The sequence below is a fragment of the Coptis chinensis genome, chromosome 2 (genome assembly GCF_015680905.1).
Source record: "Coptis chinensis isolate HL-2020 chromosome 2, ASM1568090v1, whole genome shotgun sequence".
Taxonomy (NCBI): domain Eukaryota; kingdom Viridiplantae; phylum Streptophyta; class Magnoliopsida; order Ranunculales; family Ranunculaceae; genus Coptis; species Coptis chinensis.
The window spans coordinates 20,387,233-20,406,270 of NC_141457.1; the positions used below are offsets into that span (position 1 = coordinate 20,387,233).

At 37.2% G+C, this 19,038-nt stretch overlaps 1 protein-coding gene across 1 annotated transcript; it reads right to left on the reverse strand.

The window, feature by feature from the left end:
• Positions 1–1,932: 1,932 nt before the first annotated feature.
• On the reverse strand, positions 1,933–15,362 carry SWI3A (SWITCH/sucrose nonfermenting 3A). The gene is made up of 7 exons (XM_086586524.1): positions 15,206–15,362; positions 14,587–15,113; positions 12,894–13,394; positions 12,210–12,379; positions 12,068–12,117; positions 2,465–2,628; positions 1,933–2,266 (listed from the first exon to the last, which is right to left on the reverse strand). Exons 1-7 carry the CDS (start codon positions 15,291–15,293, stop codon positions 2,081–2,083), a joined length of 1,686 nt encoding a protein of 561 aa, XP_086442650.1. The 5' UTR covers positions 15,294–15,362; the 3' UTR covers positions 1,933–2,080.
• Positions 15,363–19,038: the final 3,676 nt, after the last annotated feature.

A 19,038-nucleotide genomic window follows, 5' to 3' on the forward strand; every position in this document is an offset into this window, starting at 1 on the left:
CTAAATCACGCCTTTACAATTGTCAATGAAGGAATATTCAGGTTCTTTCTCTTTGATGTGAGCAGTGAAATTTTGTTGTCATTGTTCTTATAGTGAGTGAAATTTTATCATGGCGCCATTGAGCTGTAATGTGTATTCCCTTGGGGTTTCCATACGGAGACACTAACTTTGCTATTTTGTTGTCTGTTGTATGAGCTTGCAATATTTGACTAGAAGCAACACTGTAGATTCATTTAGTAGTTAGAGCATCTTTAAGAGAGAAACCAAAAAAGCACTAAATTTTTGAACCAAACTAAACACCAACCAACTTTAGAAGAAACATCATATATTCGACATCAAATGACGCGGGTTTTGGATAAACCGCGCCATATAGCCCACGCGGCCTTCTCAACACCGCGCCACTAAACCCCATCTTAGAAGCCCAAGCCCACGCGGTTTTTCCAAAATCGCGGGATGTATCGCACATCAACTTTCTTTTTTATTTTCTTTCCCAATCTCTCGTACAAAACCGCGTGATTGAAGCCCACTGTTTAGCTCAAGCCCATACAGTGTTAGAAAAACCGCGAGAGAGATTTGATATAGCACCAAAACTGGAACCAAATTTTGGTCGATTTGGTGTTTGGTTTGGTGTTTTTCGGTATTTTCATCAACATATGACTCTCCTGAAGATGAAAAAACATCAAATGGTTGGAAATTTGGTGTTTGATGCTAGGAAAGTATCGCTCCTAAAGATGCTTTTAGTGACTATATTTGTCTAGGACATAAATAGTTTACAATAAAATTGAAGCCATAGAGAAAACGGGGCAATTAGAAAGGAAAACAGCACACAATTAAGAGAGAGCTTCACCTAATTGCCAAAAAGGAGAAATCATGGCCGGACAAGTTTTACTGCAGAATCAAAGGAAGAGAATAAGTAATTTGGTTACAAACAGGATATTTGTCGTTGTTTGCGAAGATTATTGTATGATTGCGTTTTTTTCTTTTTCTTTTTCTTTTTTTTTGCTTAAAAAAAAAAGTATTTCTTTGCATCGTCTCCAGAAACCAACATTATTCTTATGAAACTCTTGATTCTAGACAGCAACAATGTTTGGAAAACTGAAATCAGTTTGATTACTGCAAAATTTTTTTTTGATTGGCAAGTCTATTTTAAATGAAATCAGTAACTCTTCAAATAAAAGTTCCATCTTCCTAAAAGAATTTTATAGGCTTCAGTATAAATGTGGTGTCTCTGTGTATGTATCCTTTCTTTGCCATTAGACGCGCCACAGGTAGAAATAAGTCCATCATTCCACAACATCTTGTTAGTCATTCTTCCCCCGTGAGGCTTCCAGATAACTTCAATACAAGTAGACATCATTGCCTCTTTCAAAATTGAATATGAATGCCGGCTTTATTTTATTTTGGCTTACCATCTTTCCACCACACGTACAAAATACAGAGCAACTATTTCAAGCCCATTGAATGCTGCAGAACCGCAGAGGTACATAACACTTGATCTGAATATCAATTTTCTCATTAGTGATCTGATGTCATACTGTAATTCCGGAAGCTTTTAATACAGTACGTGTATTCTACATTCTCTAAAAACTATACTTCAAACTTGGTGTGAATTCTTCCAAAAAGGGAATTTAAAATTTGGAACAATAAGGAAAAAGAAATAAATAAATAAAAAATAAACAAAACAAACAATCGTGTGCCTATCATCCCATCGTTCTTCCTGCTAATCGAGCCCACAGTATCTAAGTTAGGGGGATATATGCTGTGGTTTGGATCGAGTTTCGAGTAAATGAAGGGCTGAAGGCCCATGAGTCAATAGAGAGGTGGCCCGCCACACACGTATCCATATAACATAGATCACTGCTTGCGCAGGCCCACACCATGGATCCAGTTCGGACCCACAGAAATTCAACATCTTTTTAACACTGATGATCATGATCATGAACCTCCCATTATGCCATACAGAAAAAATAACAGCCATCGGAGACAAAACTTGTCATACTAATTTTCCTTTATATTTCCTTCGACAATAAGACAACAAATTAACGGGAGAGCAAACATTTACATCAAAATACACTACTACCTATGTAAGTTTCACAGAAGAATGATGATCCCTCCATCTTGCAATACCAGCACTGAAAACTCGCCGTAAGACATCAACCCGATCTACTAGAAGAGACTCTTTGAGTTCCTGAATTTGAGTGTACTCATTCTCCATTATCAGCTGCAGCTCTTCAAAATGCTTGATTTTGCATTGAATCTTTCTCAACTAATAATGCAAGAAAAAACAAATTAGATAGGTAGCAAGAGTGCTTAACCTGGTAATCCAGCACTGAAGGAGTATATGAGGTACAGTAATCGAATGAGCAAGCTTTTAAGCAGGATCATCAGGTCTGAATTATCTATGTTCAAGATAGAATCATTTCATAAACAAGAGGAATGAAGAGAGAGAGAACACAAGACACACCTGTGTCTCGATCACAGTTGCCACTAGATGTTCAATCTCTCTGTCTTCCTGATCTGCCAATAACTTGGCATGAGCAGCAGCTGCCCCAAACGCTGTTCCAATTGCTGTTTTAATTCGTAATGTTAGTGCTATCGGATTTTTCTCCGCATCACCCACCTGCGATTCTATATGAGAAAAGAGCATGTCGTTATTTAGTAGCAAAATTGGAACAAGTCCTAATATATCACAAGTGCAATTGCCTAATATAGGAATGGAAGGTAACTAACTAATCTCGAAATGGGAAATTTGATATTCTCATTATCAACAAATACAATTTTATATTCTCTAATTCATATAGAAATATTTTCTTGAGCGTGACACAGAAACGACACATGCATTGTGGACCCACTGGAGAAGTGTTAATGGGCGACTTTTGTGGATATACTCTCCCATAATGGATATCATCCATGCAAAAAAAATTCTCTAATTTAATATTGCTAATGTTCAAACGAGCTGATTCTGGAAGATTGGAAACTCAAGGTTGGAGTGTTAGATAAATGATAAATCATATAGATGCACAACAGTTTTAAGGCTAGAAATGTTCAAGCGAGCTGATTTTCTGTGAAGATGATCTAGGTGTTGAAGTATATGATACATTGAGAAACACTGGTTCAATAATTGAGTATCAGATGAATAACGTGTGGGATAATAATATTTACATTGTAGGATATCAATTATCATGTAATAGTTATTGCTATTATTTTTTTCCATCAACTAAAAGGATTTAAATAGAAAAATACAATGGATAAGCTTAGAAAGTAGAAACGAATCTAAGCTTATCCATTCCCAAGCTCTTCAAAAGTACCCAGTTAGGGAAAAAAACCGTGGGAATGGAAGCCGCTCCAGAACCCCCGCCTCCCTCCCTCTTCAAAACCCTAACCCAAATCCTGACCCCTTCTCTCCTCAAAACCCTAACCCAATTACCATTTCTCACCCAGCCCCTTCTGCCCAACCACCAGTATCAAATTCCCACCTTCAACCTTCTCATATCCCTTCCCAAGCTCTTCAAACAAGAATCTCCCGAGCAAAGAACATAGAGCTCCCTCCTTAAAACCCCACCACCAACTGCGGGAAGTGAAGAGCTATGCTACATCAAACCCACCTCTGATGATGTACTTGATGTTTGTCGAAGACAATCGGGGCTCAATCCAAAATGTACCTATATGGATTAAATTTTTCAATGTACCAAAACAACTATGGAACAAGAAAGGCCTGAGCTTGCTTGCTAGTACTATGGGTAAACCTCTTTTTATGGATAAAACAACAAAAGGGAAACAAATGCTCTCTTTTGCAAGAGTTTGCATTGAGATTTCAGCTGAAAAGGATCTCCCGTCATCTTTGAAAATAAAAGTGAGCACTAACAAAGTTAATTTTATTCCTCTAGAGTTTACTTGGAAGCCTTTAATTTGCATAGATTGTCAAATATTTGGCCATAACAAGGCTGATTGTGAAAGACAATTACCAAAATCGAAACCAAAGAACAATACTATTACAAAAGAAAATGTATGAATGGTAAGAAGAGGTATGTCCAACAGTGGAAGAGGAAGGAAACTAAGAGCGCAGAAGACACTGGCAGTGTTAAACTATCTAACATCGTGATTAGTTCTAGTACACCCCAACAACTCCTTAGTCAACGCGTGATTGACAGTGGAAGCAACTCGTTGCCTGCACATGGATCTCAGGGTAGGCCATCAACTACAATTGTAAGTAACCAAGGTAACAGATTTGCTGCTCTTGCTAATGATATAACTGATGTTGACGTCCAACCATCTGCTACTATACTTGAAGACTGTGTAATTGTTGTAGAAACCGAAGCTAATCTCCTTGAAAGTCCACCTGTTCTTGTTAACAAGCACCATCATATGTATGAAGCTCTTGTGGATACAAGTGAAGATGAATACCCATATGCCATTAATGAAGAGGATAGTAATGAGAAAGAGATTGAGAGTGTCTTCAAAGACTACATTATTCCGGATACAACTAACAAAGTTGAAGGCATTATTTCTCAATATGTTGAGGTTGGCTATGAAAATATGGCAACAACACCCTCGATTCATGGCGGCGAATGGAGGACTGCTGTGAAACCAAAGAAAACTAGGAAGTAGAAACAACGTTCTCTTGGTGGTATTGATGATCCTACCATCGCTATAATGAAAAAAGCTTCATCTATGGCAAGAAAGGTTACGCATCTTGATGGCTACATTAAGGAGGTTTGGGATGACTCAATGGGATTGACATTTGTTTGCATCCATTGTTGCAGCATCTTCCGAGACTTTGAGAAAACCCAAAAGCACATTTTGAAAGATCACCCAGCCTTGGTTAAACAATTTGCAAAATTAAGTAGTTGTGATGTACTTCTATTGTAATGTTATGCTTTGAAGATTCACTTGTGTCAGGCTCGAAGCCTTTCAAAGTGATGTGATGTATGTCAAACCTTCCTCCAATGACTATACTCTTAGAGAAGGCATGTAAATTCCTATGTTTTAATGATACAGGTAGGGGTCTGCCTTAACCCCAAAATCTATTCAAGTAGAAACGAATCTGAAAATATATCCTATCTGATCCTATCACAAATAATACCAATAAATTATTTTCTCAATATCCTAAGAATCCCAAACCCATTGGTTAACACAACAAAAGTAGTTTTGTGTGTGTGTGTGGGGTCGTCTACAGAATCCCAAACCCTTTAACCCTTAAATCGAATACTTGAATGAAATTATCTAAGCTAGATAACTTAACGTAAGTGGTTCACTTATTAATTGGTTAACACTTTAACCCTTAAATCGAATACTTGAATGAAATTATGTAAGCTAGTTAACTTAATGTAAGTGGCTCACTTATTAAATGTCTAGGTATAGGGTTCAATTCAATTAAATACTCAATAAGATATAGATGGAACAGAAGTATCTTACCTTTTATAATATCATGGAGATTACCTGTTTAAACAAGGAACTAAATTTCCAAAAGTTTTATGAAATTTCATTTCTAGTGGCCATCGGTATAAGTGACAGTTCATTTACAGTTTTGTTTGATTTTTCAATATTATCTGAAAATTTCATAAAAGTTTCATGAAAGTTTCTTTTTCGGTGCTCCTCGAAACATTCATCAAAAGTGAAATTTTGTTCCTTGTCTTTGAAGACTCTACTTCAACTCTTATGAAATCAAACGTCTCGTCAGTGTTGAGCCACGTTGTGGGTTGATCCATAAACAGATCTCTTAGGTCTCATCTCCCAAAAGCCATCTATTCTCCTTTCCTTTCTCCTTTCCTCTACCAAATTACCCTCGTGAGTATTGTATCAGATTACTGCAGAACATACTTTGGCGCCATCCGTCAATTTTACCAAGATAATACATTTGTGTAAAAGTTGTTCAAGGCGGTAAACACTAAAAGCAAATAGAATTGTCAACAATCTCCAACTACAGAAAGTATTCCAAACTTTAGGTCGACAAATCAGTAAATGCAAAATTTAAGTCTACACCAATGATGAACAAACGAGCCCATCCCATTGTTCAGAATACAAATCAGCACCAAACCACACGACAACTACCACCATTGCAACCAATTGCACCACACAATAATCAACCAGCAGATGATGATCTCCATTATCAGCTAGAGTCCACCAACGGTTAATGACTTAATGTTCTCTCTAAGAGCACACAGATGTCACTTTAACTCCAATTTTTAAGAGGTGACTATCTTCACACAGCTACTGCAATTCAAGGACTTACAGAAGCTCAAAAATCATAATAATAACTTGCAAATGCGACGAGCGACGAGACAGCGGGAGCGTGATGATGCTTTTTCATCTACTCCAAGACAACCGCAGGGGTACATGGGAGCCATTCCAGGGTATGGCGCCACTTAACAGATCCACGCCATCAAAACCATACACTTTACACAATATCAGGCGGGTAGTCAAACCGCAAGCTACTCATATAGCTCAGTCTATGAAAAGTCTATCGGTTATGGCCTTTCTCACCAGCCTCACAGGTGCTACAGTATCCAGCGGTCACCTTGGAATTAGATGAAAGAGCATCAGCATCATCCACCTAATATCTCTTTCTTAATAGCCTTTGCAAGCTTCTGTTCTCATTATTGAGCTTCTGTAACTAACAATGAATCACTGAAGTTGTGGGCTGGTTATCACCTCCTCGTCCAACTCCTCATCTAATAACTGAAGTTAAAGAGACACGTGTGCCCCTCGTAGGGAACGTTGGCCATTTGGCGACACTGGCTGATGATGGAGATCATCAATTGTTGGTTGATTCTTTTGTTCTACAACTGGCAGTACAGTGGGGGTGGATGTGCATGACTTGTTCATCAATCTTTGTGCTTGCCTTTGCTGGGTTGTTTCAATCACCACTCAAGTAGGAATTTGTTAACTATTTTTTTGCTTCTAGTACTTATCATTTTGAACAGCTTTTACACGACTATTAGTTCTTGGAAAACAGAAAGACAACGCCAACAGCACCATTTTCTTGCAGCCACAGATTGGGATCTGTAAACATCAAGCAATGCAGCAATTTTTGGAAATGAAGAGGTCCCTCAATGGACTGAGAGCTATCCTCCAGAAATCGTTATCAACTGTTGAGCGCAGTAAGGGTGTCATTTCTGGTCCTAATAACTGTTTCCAAGAGACGTTCCATGTTCTCCTCAGTGTATTTTTATCTATCCAAACAATAGAATACAATTGTGGTAAAAAAGACAGTATATTTCCAAATATTTTTCCTTGACAGAACACTAATCCAGCATTTCTTCTCAACGTGTAAAAAAAGGTTACCACAATAATGAGTTGGTGATATTATGTCCAAATCAGAGTCCACATCAACATAGAATCAAGCATGTGAGAAGCGCATGCCTCTTCCACCATCACCATCTTTAATTCCACTATGATCGCCACCTCCTCCTCTAAGAACCCTGCCACCAGTCCATCAACACCATCATTTACATTAACCCCACCAAATCCACACGACTACCTTCATTACCACCACCACTTTAACTCCACCTCCACGGGTCCACCCCTATCACCTAGCAAACATCATCTTGCTTTCCTCATCATTAAATAAAATGAGTTGTTCAAATTTCTCAACTTATTTATTATGTGTAGAATTCACATCTTAGAAGCAAATCCAAAGTGGGGTGGGGATTCTTTTACCTTTTTTTCACCAGGTAAAACAAAAATTTTACTTAATAAAATCACACAACACCTAAAACCACAAGATGACATCAGTAATTAGCCAACACAAGATCTTCCACCTAGACACAACATAATCAAAATAAAATTCCCTCATAACAGGATCAACAAAAACCCAATTCCAGACAATGACCTTTACTCTGCAAAGAACATGATCAAATGTCTCCCCTTTATCTTCAAGACTCTATTATTTCTTTCACACCACAGTCCCCAACATATCGTGTGAAACAGAACCCCTCACAAAAAACGCCCAATTGGAGACAAATTATCAAACTTCCAATTATTAAGAGCATTCACAATTGAACCCGATAATACCAAATTGCTTTGAAAAGACGCAAGAAACCACCTCCATATCCTATAGGTGAATAAACAATTGATGAATTGGTGTTAAGCTGTCTCCTCTTCACAGCAACACATAACACATCTATTCGCTCACACAAAAACCAAAGATATATATGATAACAATGAAGTAGCCAACTCTAACCTACTTGTAATCTATCTCAGTCGTTAGTCGTTACTAACTGACAAGGATAATAAATAAATAAATAAAGGTGGATGATCTTAATACAAGGTGGATAGTAGAAAATAAAAGATAAAAACTTTATTTTCCACCACTATTCATGCGTTTGTATTTCCTTTCATATAATAATTGCTTACTTATCGGTATAAATAAATAAACACGTTTCTTGTCATGGAAAACTTTTTTTTTTCTTGAATAGTAAAAGGTATTCATTTATTCCAACACATGATTAAAATTTCAAAATATTAATCCCTACTTAGCAAGATACTAAGTTACAAGATTATGCACACCCTAAACAAAAGATACATATCATGGAAAACTTTATCCATAGATACGTATCTTGCTAACCTGAATATACTTTTTTTTTCTATGGCCCTTTGTATGTCTCAAACTAAGTTACATTGACACGAATACGTGTGTCCGTATTTGACACGGTTACAAAGTGTCTAACACAGCGAAATATCAAAAACTGGGATATATCACATACATTATGTGTGGGTCGTATCCGACACGGACACATGGATATGTATCCGACATGGATTACTTTTAAAACATGGCGTGTCCATTTAACATAGGTCTCAAAGCTTCTAACTTCATCGTATATCAATAAAAGGTCATATACTAATCAGGTGAAGAAAAAAAAGTATTTAAAATTGTCATAAATATTTAAAAGCTTTATTGTCACAACAACCTTCTCTCCAAAAGGTCTAGTCAACTACTTGACGATTTCTATAAGTCTAGGTTACATGGACACGCCATATTTTGAAAAAAATCTGTGTCAGATACGTTTCCACGTGTCCGTGTCGGACACATATTGCATGTAATTTATCTCGAATTTTGATATTTTGCCGTGTCCGACAATTCTTATCCGTGTCCGATACGGAGTGTCAATGTAATCTAGCTATAAGTTAATTTTCTTATAAGAACTGCTCATTTATTTAAAGGGATATTATACAAAAACTAATAGGTACAATAAAGCTCGATTAGAATCACATTTTTATAAGTTTGCAAACACAAGTAACTTGAATTTGAGAAGATGACTAATTCCGAATTTAAAAGTGTGTTTTAAAAGTTGCCTGAATTCTTCCACCTTCCATTCACGGAACTCAATCTCTAGTATTAAACACCTTTAGAAAATAAATCTACCAAAATAACCACGTGCATCTTGAAGCAGATTTCTGCCCAAACATATTTTGGCATAGACGATTTTTTTTTTTTTTTTTATCGGTTACCAAAAACGAATATTGGGTAAAAGTTTTTAAGACGGTAAGCACTAAAAGCAAACAGGACAGTCAACAACCTCCTACTACAAACAGCAATCAAAATTTTAGGTCTACAAGCCAGCAAATGCAAGAACCAATGATGAACAAATAGGCCCATCCTGTTGTCCAGACTACAGATCAACACCAAACCACACCACCACCTCCACTCCATGACTACCACCAACTGTACCACAAGAGAAACAACCAGCAGATGCTGATCTCTATCGCCGACCAGTGGCCAGTGTTCCCTCGAGGACACAATGTCAATTTAACTCCAACTATTAGCCCACGATTTCAGTAATTCAACTTCAGTTACAGAAGCTTAAAAGTCAGAATGAAAACATGGACAAGGTTATTAGGGAAGAGACATTGGGTGGGTGATGATGCTTTTTCATCTACTCCAAGGCAACCCCCTGGACAGGGAGCCATTCCAGTCTATGGTATCATTCAGTGGGTCCACACCATCAAATCAGAGTTGACACTATGTCAAGCGGAAAGCCTAACAGCAACCAGTAATACAGCTCAGACTATGAACAGTTCATCACTTCTGGCCTTTCTCACCAGCCTCACAGGGTGCTACTGTGCCCCTGAATCGCCTTGGAGCATATTAAAGAGCACCATAATCCACCCAATAATTCTTTCCTAATCATCTTCGCTAGCTTTATTCTGATTTTGGAGTTTCTATAATTAATGCTGAATCGCGGAAGTTGTGGGGTGATTATCATCTCCTCCAGTAATTGGAGTTAAAGAGACGTGTGTCCCTTGGTAGGGAACGTTGGTCACTAGGCGAAACTGGCCGGCAATGGATATCTACAGTTTCTGGCTGATTAGCTTGTGGTACAACTGGTGGTATGGAGGTGGTGTGGTTTGGTGCTGCTGAGCAGTCTGAACGTTGGAGGGGCTTGTTTGTTAACCATTGTTGCTTGCGTTTTCTGGGCTATAGGACTACGGTTCCAATCGCCACTCTAGTAAAAGGTTGTTGATTATTCTATTTGCTTCTAGTGCTTACCATCTTGACATAGCTAAATTAACCCCACCTAAGCCCCACAACCGCCACCATCTTCATTACTCAAGTCATTAACCCCACGTCCACCCCCAAGCAAACATCATATTGGTTTCCTCATCATTAGATAAGACAAGTTGTTTTCTACTCATTTAATAATTATGTAGAATTCACATTGTACAATAGAAGCAAAGCGGGATTCTGATAAATTGTTAAAATCAAGAGAATTCAAAAAAGAAAAGTTTTACATTCATTTATAATCTAAAAACAACTCTAATGTGGTTAGTGCAAATAGTGGTTCTATGAAGCACGGATACTTCTATATGGGTCAAGTATCCGTGTCCGATACGTATCCGACACGGATACGCCCGGATACGCCTCGGATACGTGTCGGATACGCAATTTGGAGTATCTGATTTTTTAATTAATTTTTTATTTTCCGATACGTGGGGGATACGCGGGAATAGTAATCTCACAAATTTTTTTTGGAACTTCAACAAAAAAAAAAAAAGTGAAATAAAATCCAAGATAAGAAGAGATGCAAGAGAATAAAGATGAAGTGAATTAAGATGTAGAAAATGACTTAGTTGAAGTTGGACAACTTGATTGACAAATCCATTGTATTGTTTTGAACTTTTTTGTTGGCATTTGCTTGCAGTGTTATACACTTATACAAAGTTGTTGCTTAATGTGTTTAAATAGGTCATTTTATGAAGTAGAATTGCCATTTTAATTTGAATTTGGTGAAATATATATATTATTCAAACGTATCCATGACGTATCCGTATCCTATATTTTTGAAAAATGTCGTGTCCGCATATCCGTGTCGTGTCGTATCCGTGTCGCGTATCCGTATCCGTGCTTCCTAGTAGTGGTTTTGGCTAAGGTAAATGGCGGTCATGATTGTGGTGGTGAAGCTAGGGCTAGGGTTGTCAAATGGAAAACTTTATTTCATCCATTAGGTAATTTTTTAAATCTGTCTTGCTAACCTGAATATACTATCTCTTATGGTCCTTTGTAAATTTCAAAGCTTCTTACTCAATAGTATATGGTAGAGAAAATAAGAGATTGTTTAAAATTGTAACACATTGAATAGCATAATTGTAACCTGTTTTTCTCTACAGGCCACATCTAGCCACATCTACTGACCTACTTTACTATTTCTATCATTTTCTTTTTATTATAAGAATATTTATTCATATTCTCAATGATACTATAAGAACAAGACCAAAACAAAACAGCTAATATGCACAAACAAATTTAATTAAAGTCATAATTTTTATAAGCTTATAATCATAAAAATAAATAAAAAAATAAAAAAGTTGAGAACTATTTCCAAATATAAAAGTGTGTTTTAGGGTTTTCCCAGATTCCTTATTTATTTATTTTTTCAATCTAGGGTTCAATTGAACCTTAATTCTTCAATTGACACGTAATTAGAGTTGCTTCCACCTTCCATTCACATAACTCAATCTCTTATATCAAACACCTTACAAATGTCCTTTTTCACTCTGATAAGCTTGAAATGTCTTCCTATAATAGTATTTATAGCATTGCAGGAAATGCTTCGAAGTAATATTTTACCTGATTGTGCGTGCCTCTCCACCATCTCCGAGTCTTCCACATTGAGTAAACTAGTAAAACAGTTAAATTACAAATAAGTACCAACTGGTATATCCACGAGAACATATTTATTTCCTTATGAAACCACAACATATGGACTAACCTCGTGGCTTTACTACTTGAAGTAGGAGAATCCAGCACATTAGTGATATCGTCCCCTACATCCTCGAAATACACCCTGGCATATGGATTTTCTTCGCACAGTGCTGCCATAGCTGCCTTAGCTGCAGCAGCTGCAACATGTGGACTTACTACAGTAGACAAGTGGGCAACCTAAAAGAGAAACCCTTAGCATTTCATTTTCATGTTATGCATAATCCACTAAATTCAAAACCGACAATATATATAAGATAAAGATATTTAAGAACCAGTTGCCACATTCAGGATATGCTAATAGTTTTTTTTTTTTTAAAAAGGTCACTCAATACTTATGTATGGCAAAAATCCTCTAAGCATCAGGAAGAAATCAGATAAATTGCAAAAGTTCATCCTTTCTGAAGGACAATAGTCCCTGTAGTTATAATAAGAGAAGGAACTCAGACCATCAAGGGCACAAGGTTATATATACATATATCATAATTTTCATTTCGATCGACAAAAATTGATACCTATAAGAAGTAAATCAGTATAATATGGGCATTTGGGAAATAAAATCATTCAATAACTTCCAAATCTTTATCTATCTGTGCCTAACATTTTAAAACAGCATTGCAACAAACGCAGAGAAAAACATGATAGCACAACCCTGTAAGTTCTTAAGAATACAGTTTCTGTGCAATAATCACACCTGTTTCATCAATGAATCGCTAGCATCTGCAAGTCTATCAATGCATCTTCGCTTGAGAGGAGGTTCTTCAGTCTCACCATCTCCATTCTGATCAGACTCACTAACTTGGTAGTGACACAGATCTTTCTCTTTAATCAGGTCTTGAAGCTCAATCTGAGTAGACTGACCTTGTGCAATGTTGATGGTGCTGCTGTTGGACTTCCTACCATCACCCTTGCCATTGGTTGTGTTCAACATAAGCTCCCCAAATGGCAATTGAATAAGCTTTGAGATACAATCAGATCTTTTCTTGGTTTTGACATCTCGAGCAACAAGGTCCCAATCATCTCCATGCAAAAGAACAGATTCTAAAAGAAGTAGAATCTCTGTTTCAGTCCAGGAATCCACTTCGCAATTATCAGAACCATCTTTTGAATCTTTAAAGTTGACATCATTTTCTGACTTGCTTTCCTCAATATTCCCATTTTTCAAGCATTTTAAACACGTCACAGCATTCTCCTTCTGCATACGTGAAATAAGTATACACAGTAAGTTGTCTTAAAAAAAAGTGGATATGAGAATGACTCTTTGCATTTAAGTAAACAAGACCTTCATTAATTAACCTCAAGTTTGGAAAAACAAGCATCGCAAAGTTTTGGAGTATCCAACTAATAAGAACGAACCACTAGGTGGTGGTGGAAAAAAAAAGGCCGAGTCAGCTTGTATGAAAATACATAAGGGAAAATAAGCTACTATGTTATTTCAGGACTTTCTAGGTGATCAGAGTGCTAAGAATGAAAAAGAGGCTTCAGTGGTAAACAATTGGGAAATCTTACTAATCTTTTTCCATGGTCCTAAGTCATTGGGTATCTCCTAACTCATTATCCCTAGTCCTATACTTTCTGGGACTACTTTCTTCATTCTGCCGATATCTCTAGGGGGTGTCCCGGATCCAGAGTTGTGTGTGAACTTTTGTTGATGTAGGCGAACTACAGTCCCTCACACAGACCAAGAGGAAGATGTGAAGCATCATTCCCTTCGCAATACTTTGGTTGGAGAGAATCCAACAGCAATTGGAGCTAGGGACACACGATAGTGCAGAATTCATTCTTGATATCAAAGGGTTGTGCCTCCATCCAGATTTCACATTTCAAGGAAGAATCCATATATCAAATTAGGCTTAAGTTGCAAAACCAATGGATAGAAACGGAAGCCATGGGTATCTTGCGATTTTTTGTGGTGAAGTAAATAAGTATAACTTTTCTATGATGGGTCTTACAGCCAGAACCACAAACAAATATTGGTTATATATAAATTTCATGATTTACTAACAATAACCAAACTGTTCACACCCCTAATACTAAATATACAACACTTGCATAGAATACCTAAATCATTATACGAACCAAAAATGCTCCCACACACACACACCACATATAGAGACACACAACAATATTTAAAACACACTAATTAAACCACATTTGATATCCATATCCATTGATGACTATCTAATTGCACTCCGTACATCACCAAAAGTCAATAAATGCTGACATACCACGACATATAAGTGCTTTAGTATACCAATAGTCTAAATACCAATTTACATTTATACAATAAAACGGTCACAACCATGTCATATTCCAACACAAACATAAAAATCGTGAAAAGAAGCATTATTACGGAATAAAAAAAAACAAAGAACAGTGTGTAATACCTTATTAGCTTCACCACTCTTGGACGCAAAAACTTCCCCGCACTTCACACAACTCAATCCTTTCAAACCACCACCAAACACATCATTACAAGAAGCCAACGGGGGCAATCTCAACCCACTCTCCACCACCCCTTCCCCATTCCCACTCCCCACAACAGGTCTTGAACTATTCGGAAATGCCACAACTCTAACCCCATTCGGTGCCCCTTCCTCAAAAACAACTTTCTTATCACTCTCCTCATCCACACTCCAACTATCACCCCCTACCTTCTCCACAACACCAAAATTAATCAACCCCCATTTCTCCAAAACACAATACACTTTATATATCAAACTAACATCCCCAATCAACGACTTTCTTATCTCGGTAAATTTCAGTCTTCGTTTGGGATCTTCTCGGTATTTATTAATAATAAAATCTCGATATTCTTTGTAAATTTTCGGTGTTTTCGATATTGAACTCCAGTTGAAAAACTCTTTTAAGGATTGTCTTTCTGTTTCGTCAATATCGTCCCACGTAAACCAACCTGGCAAATAAATATTATTTTATTAGGGTTAGGGTTTTTTTTTTTTTTTTTTACTTTGAGTAAACAAAAATGTGAGAATAATGACGACATACCGGAAGAGCTGGGAATAGTGTAGAGTTCTTGGTCTGGTTCGTAGGCGGGAAAGTGCGACTTGGAATTTCCGTCTTCGGTCACCTCCATTCTAGTTTTGACAGTTAAAAACGATACAACAGAAGATTTAACGATTTTGGTCAGTATTTATAGTTAATATTTGTTTTCCAAAAATACCCCTGGACTTTTTCTTTTGGTCAGATTTCATTCGATTTTGACTCTTTTGGAGACGCGCACTTAATTTGGCTCGTCGTGGTTGGGGACTTGTTCAATGCACAAATCTTGGGGCTGGCTGGGTATGTGTTGACTATCAAGGGATGAGGTTTGGAGATCCCATGTTCTGCAATCCCAACATCTAAATCTATTATTGCAAAAGTGGGCGAAAATGCTCTTAAGGGATTTCAAGACTCCACATCAGCACAATTTTTAAATAAGGACAGAAAATTAATTAAAACGCAGAACAATATTTTGGTTATTTGCGGGTCAGTCCCTACTACAAATTACATCGATGTTGGATTTACTCGAGATAGGTTAGATGTTCTAGAGATGCGTATAATGAAGAAAAAACCAATTACACACCAATCACAATTATGATTCGTGATAAAACTACGAATAATTAAAACACGAAAAATTGATTCTACAAACAATTTCGACTTCAAAAAGTTCAAACTCTTCATTCACCAAACAATGATGGTAATATTTGAAACCAGATGGGGGTATAATGGGAAATGGGCACTGTTCACAAAACCATTCTCTTTAAAGTAGTCAGATATATATGTTTAATAGACTTTTACACCTAAGGCCCTATTGGGCACCCTGGATAAGGAAGCTTGTACACTATATAAGAGAGTTGATAGTGTATTTTCTGTTTGGTACGATTTTTTGTGGTTTGCGGGTGTAACATAATGTATTGTGGAGGCTCAAAATCGTCGTGGGAAAACCTTGATAACAGTATCTATGAGAAAGCTAGGATTTTGATCTACATCTTAACAAATAAGAAAAAGACCGAGAGAAATAAAAGAAAAACACAGTCGTACTTCTTCTTCGCTCTTCCTTCTTCTTCATTGATACATGATTGATCTCCACTTCAAAAGGTAAAAGATCTCCACTTCTTATTCTTATTCTCTCTTTTTCTCCACCATCTTTTCTCCACACCTTTCTCTTACTGGAAACAAAAAGGGGAAGTCAACCCTTAAACAAAACCACCATTTTCATCTCATAATAAAATCCTTGATTTTTCAAAATTGAACATCTCCCTCCTCACAACATCTCTTGATTACTCTAAGTTTTTTATTTTAAGAGATTTAAAAAATGGAATTAGTCTAAATTTGAAAATACAAGATCAAACCTACTTGAATTTGGTGATTTCAGAATTGTTGGTGTCGCTATCAAAGAAGTTGATGTAATTTTTGTTTATAAATTTCTTTTCGAGAAAATAGAAATATGTATGGAGTTGTTTTCTTCGTAAATTAATTTTGGATCTTGATGAACAACTTTGCCCTTTTAGATTTAATTGTATTGAGTTTTCCATTTGAAGGGGATTCAGAAACTGTTTTGATTTTTTAGTCATGGGGATAACTCATTGGGAGATAGGAAGGGAAGTAACATAAGTTGCTCTAGTGATCCAATACACCAATTTTTTTGCCGCTTTTAGTTAAATTTAGCTTGGAGAAGAATTCTTATCTTCTCAAGCATCTTGTTTCATTCCTTTCCGGGTAAAATCCTTCATTGATTACAGTGAGAGTTCTGAAAAGGAAACAACATTCAAGCCCCTCTAGTTGATTTGCTTATCCTTGACATGGCGGACATTTCGGTTAACAATCAAAATTTCCCTCCCCTCCATTCAGAGGCAAGAGAGACTAATAACAACAACAGCGAGGAGAGAGAACTGGTTTCAGATCAACCACGTCCATCACCTTGGAGTACTTTGTTTCAAGTTGGCAAGACTTCACCTTTAAGCAATACGTTACAGAAAGTTGATGTTCAAATTGTTGATGGTATCACCCAGATACCGTTAGACTTAGTGTTGAAAGGTATCACTGAATGGTATGATTATGTAGTAGGATTCTTTCTCGAGAAACAGCTTCCATTCCTAACTGTGAGGGACCTCTTGAGAAAACGCTGGAAACTAAAATGAAACTTTGAGATGGTTGCAGATGAAGAATTATTTTACTTTAAGTTCTCTAATAGTGAGGATAGAAAGAGGGTCTTAGAAACTGGATCTTTCTACATTTTCAGGAAGATGCTTTGTAATATCAAAATGGTCTCAAGACATAGAAAGAAGGAGAAATTTGGTGCAATTAATTCCCATATGGGTAAACTTGCATAATGTCCCAAAGGAGTTATGGACGGATGACGGGTTGAGCTACCTGGTAAGTCGTCTTGGGATTCCTGACAGTATGGATGACGCTACTGCTCACAGGAAAAGATTGAAATATGCAAGAGTTAGTGTCAAAGTTAAGAGTACTGCAGAACTCCCAACATTCTTTGATGTAGAAATGGGTAAGGATGACATACGAAGGATAGCTGTAGAATATGGATGGATTCCTAAGATGTGTGGGAATTGTAAATATTTTGGGCACTTTACTGCAGATTGCACAAGGAAAACGAGCAACTCTGAGGCTCGGGGGACTATAGAGAAAGAAGTAGTGGTTGACAATACTCTGATTCAACCTGAAAGTAGCTGCTTGAGAACAGTGGATGGAGAGGTGGTTATTGGTGGTACGTATACTACAAGTACTGAATATCATTTACCAGAAAACTGTGATGAGGGTGTGGATACTGATGTTGCCCAGGAACAAGGTATTGACCAGAGTACAGGGATCTTAACACAGGAAATAGAGATGGTTATGGTGAATCAAGGGGTAATGAGACTGAAGTGGCAAATAGTAACTTGGTTGAGGGTACAGTGGTGGAATCTGGTTTGAGTCTTGTGATCCCAGAGATGTATATGACAGAGAAATCAGTTCCTTTTGGAACTGATCAGGGTCAGTTGAGTGACACTGTTAGCGACCAGAGGGATAAAGATAAAGAGAGCGAACAGAGTGATATGAGTACTGCCATAGTGCCTTATGTGGAGATAGTACAAGAAGTTGTGACAAATATGAGCCTGAATCAATTGTTACAGTACGACATCGAGCAGCAGGAATACCATAACAGCTTTGAGCCACTAAGATATGGGGAGATGTCTGATGATGAAACTTCTGTAGAGGAAACTGAATACTTCAAGGACAAGAACCTAATTCCTTTGTTAGGGGAGCCTATCCCCCCAACTTCAACAGGAGGTGTGGTGACCAGAAGCAAAGGAAAAAAGGATCATGGTTCTAATGAAAAGAAAAAATAAGGAAGCAAGAGTAGGGGCAGGCCCAAGGGTTCGAAAAACAAAAAACGATAGGATCAATGATAGAACCTATATATTAGCGTTTGGAATGTGAGGGGAGCAAATGATTTGTTGAAAGCTGCAGAAATAAATAAGGTGAGAATAGACAAAAAGTTATGTGTTTTTGGGTTGCTGGAAACAAAAGTCAAAAGACCAAAGTATGATATCATTAGGAGGGTTTGTTGTCCTTCATGGGAGCATGTAAACAATTATGACAAGAGTCAGTCAGGGCGAATATGGGTTTGTTGGAATCCTGGAGTTGTTCATGTACATAAGATAGCAGACTCTAAGCAATTCATTCACTGCAGAGTCAAATATCTTCCAAGAGCAGAATAATTTTTATTCACAGTTATTTATGCTAGTAATAATTCTAAAGTGAGACTAGATTTGTGGAAGGATTTGATGGGTATTCATAAATCAGTTAAAGAGCCGTGGTGTGTCGCTGGGGATTTTAAT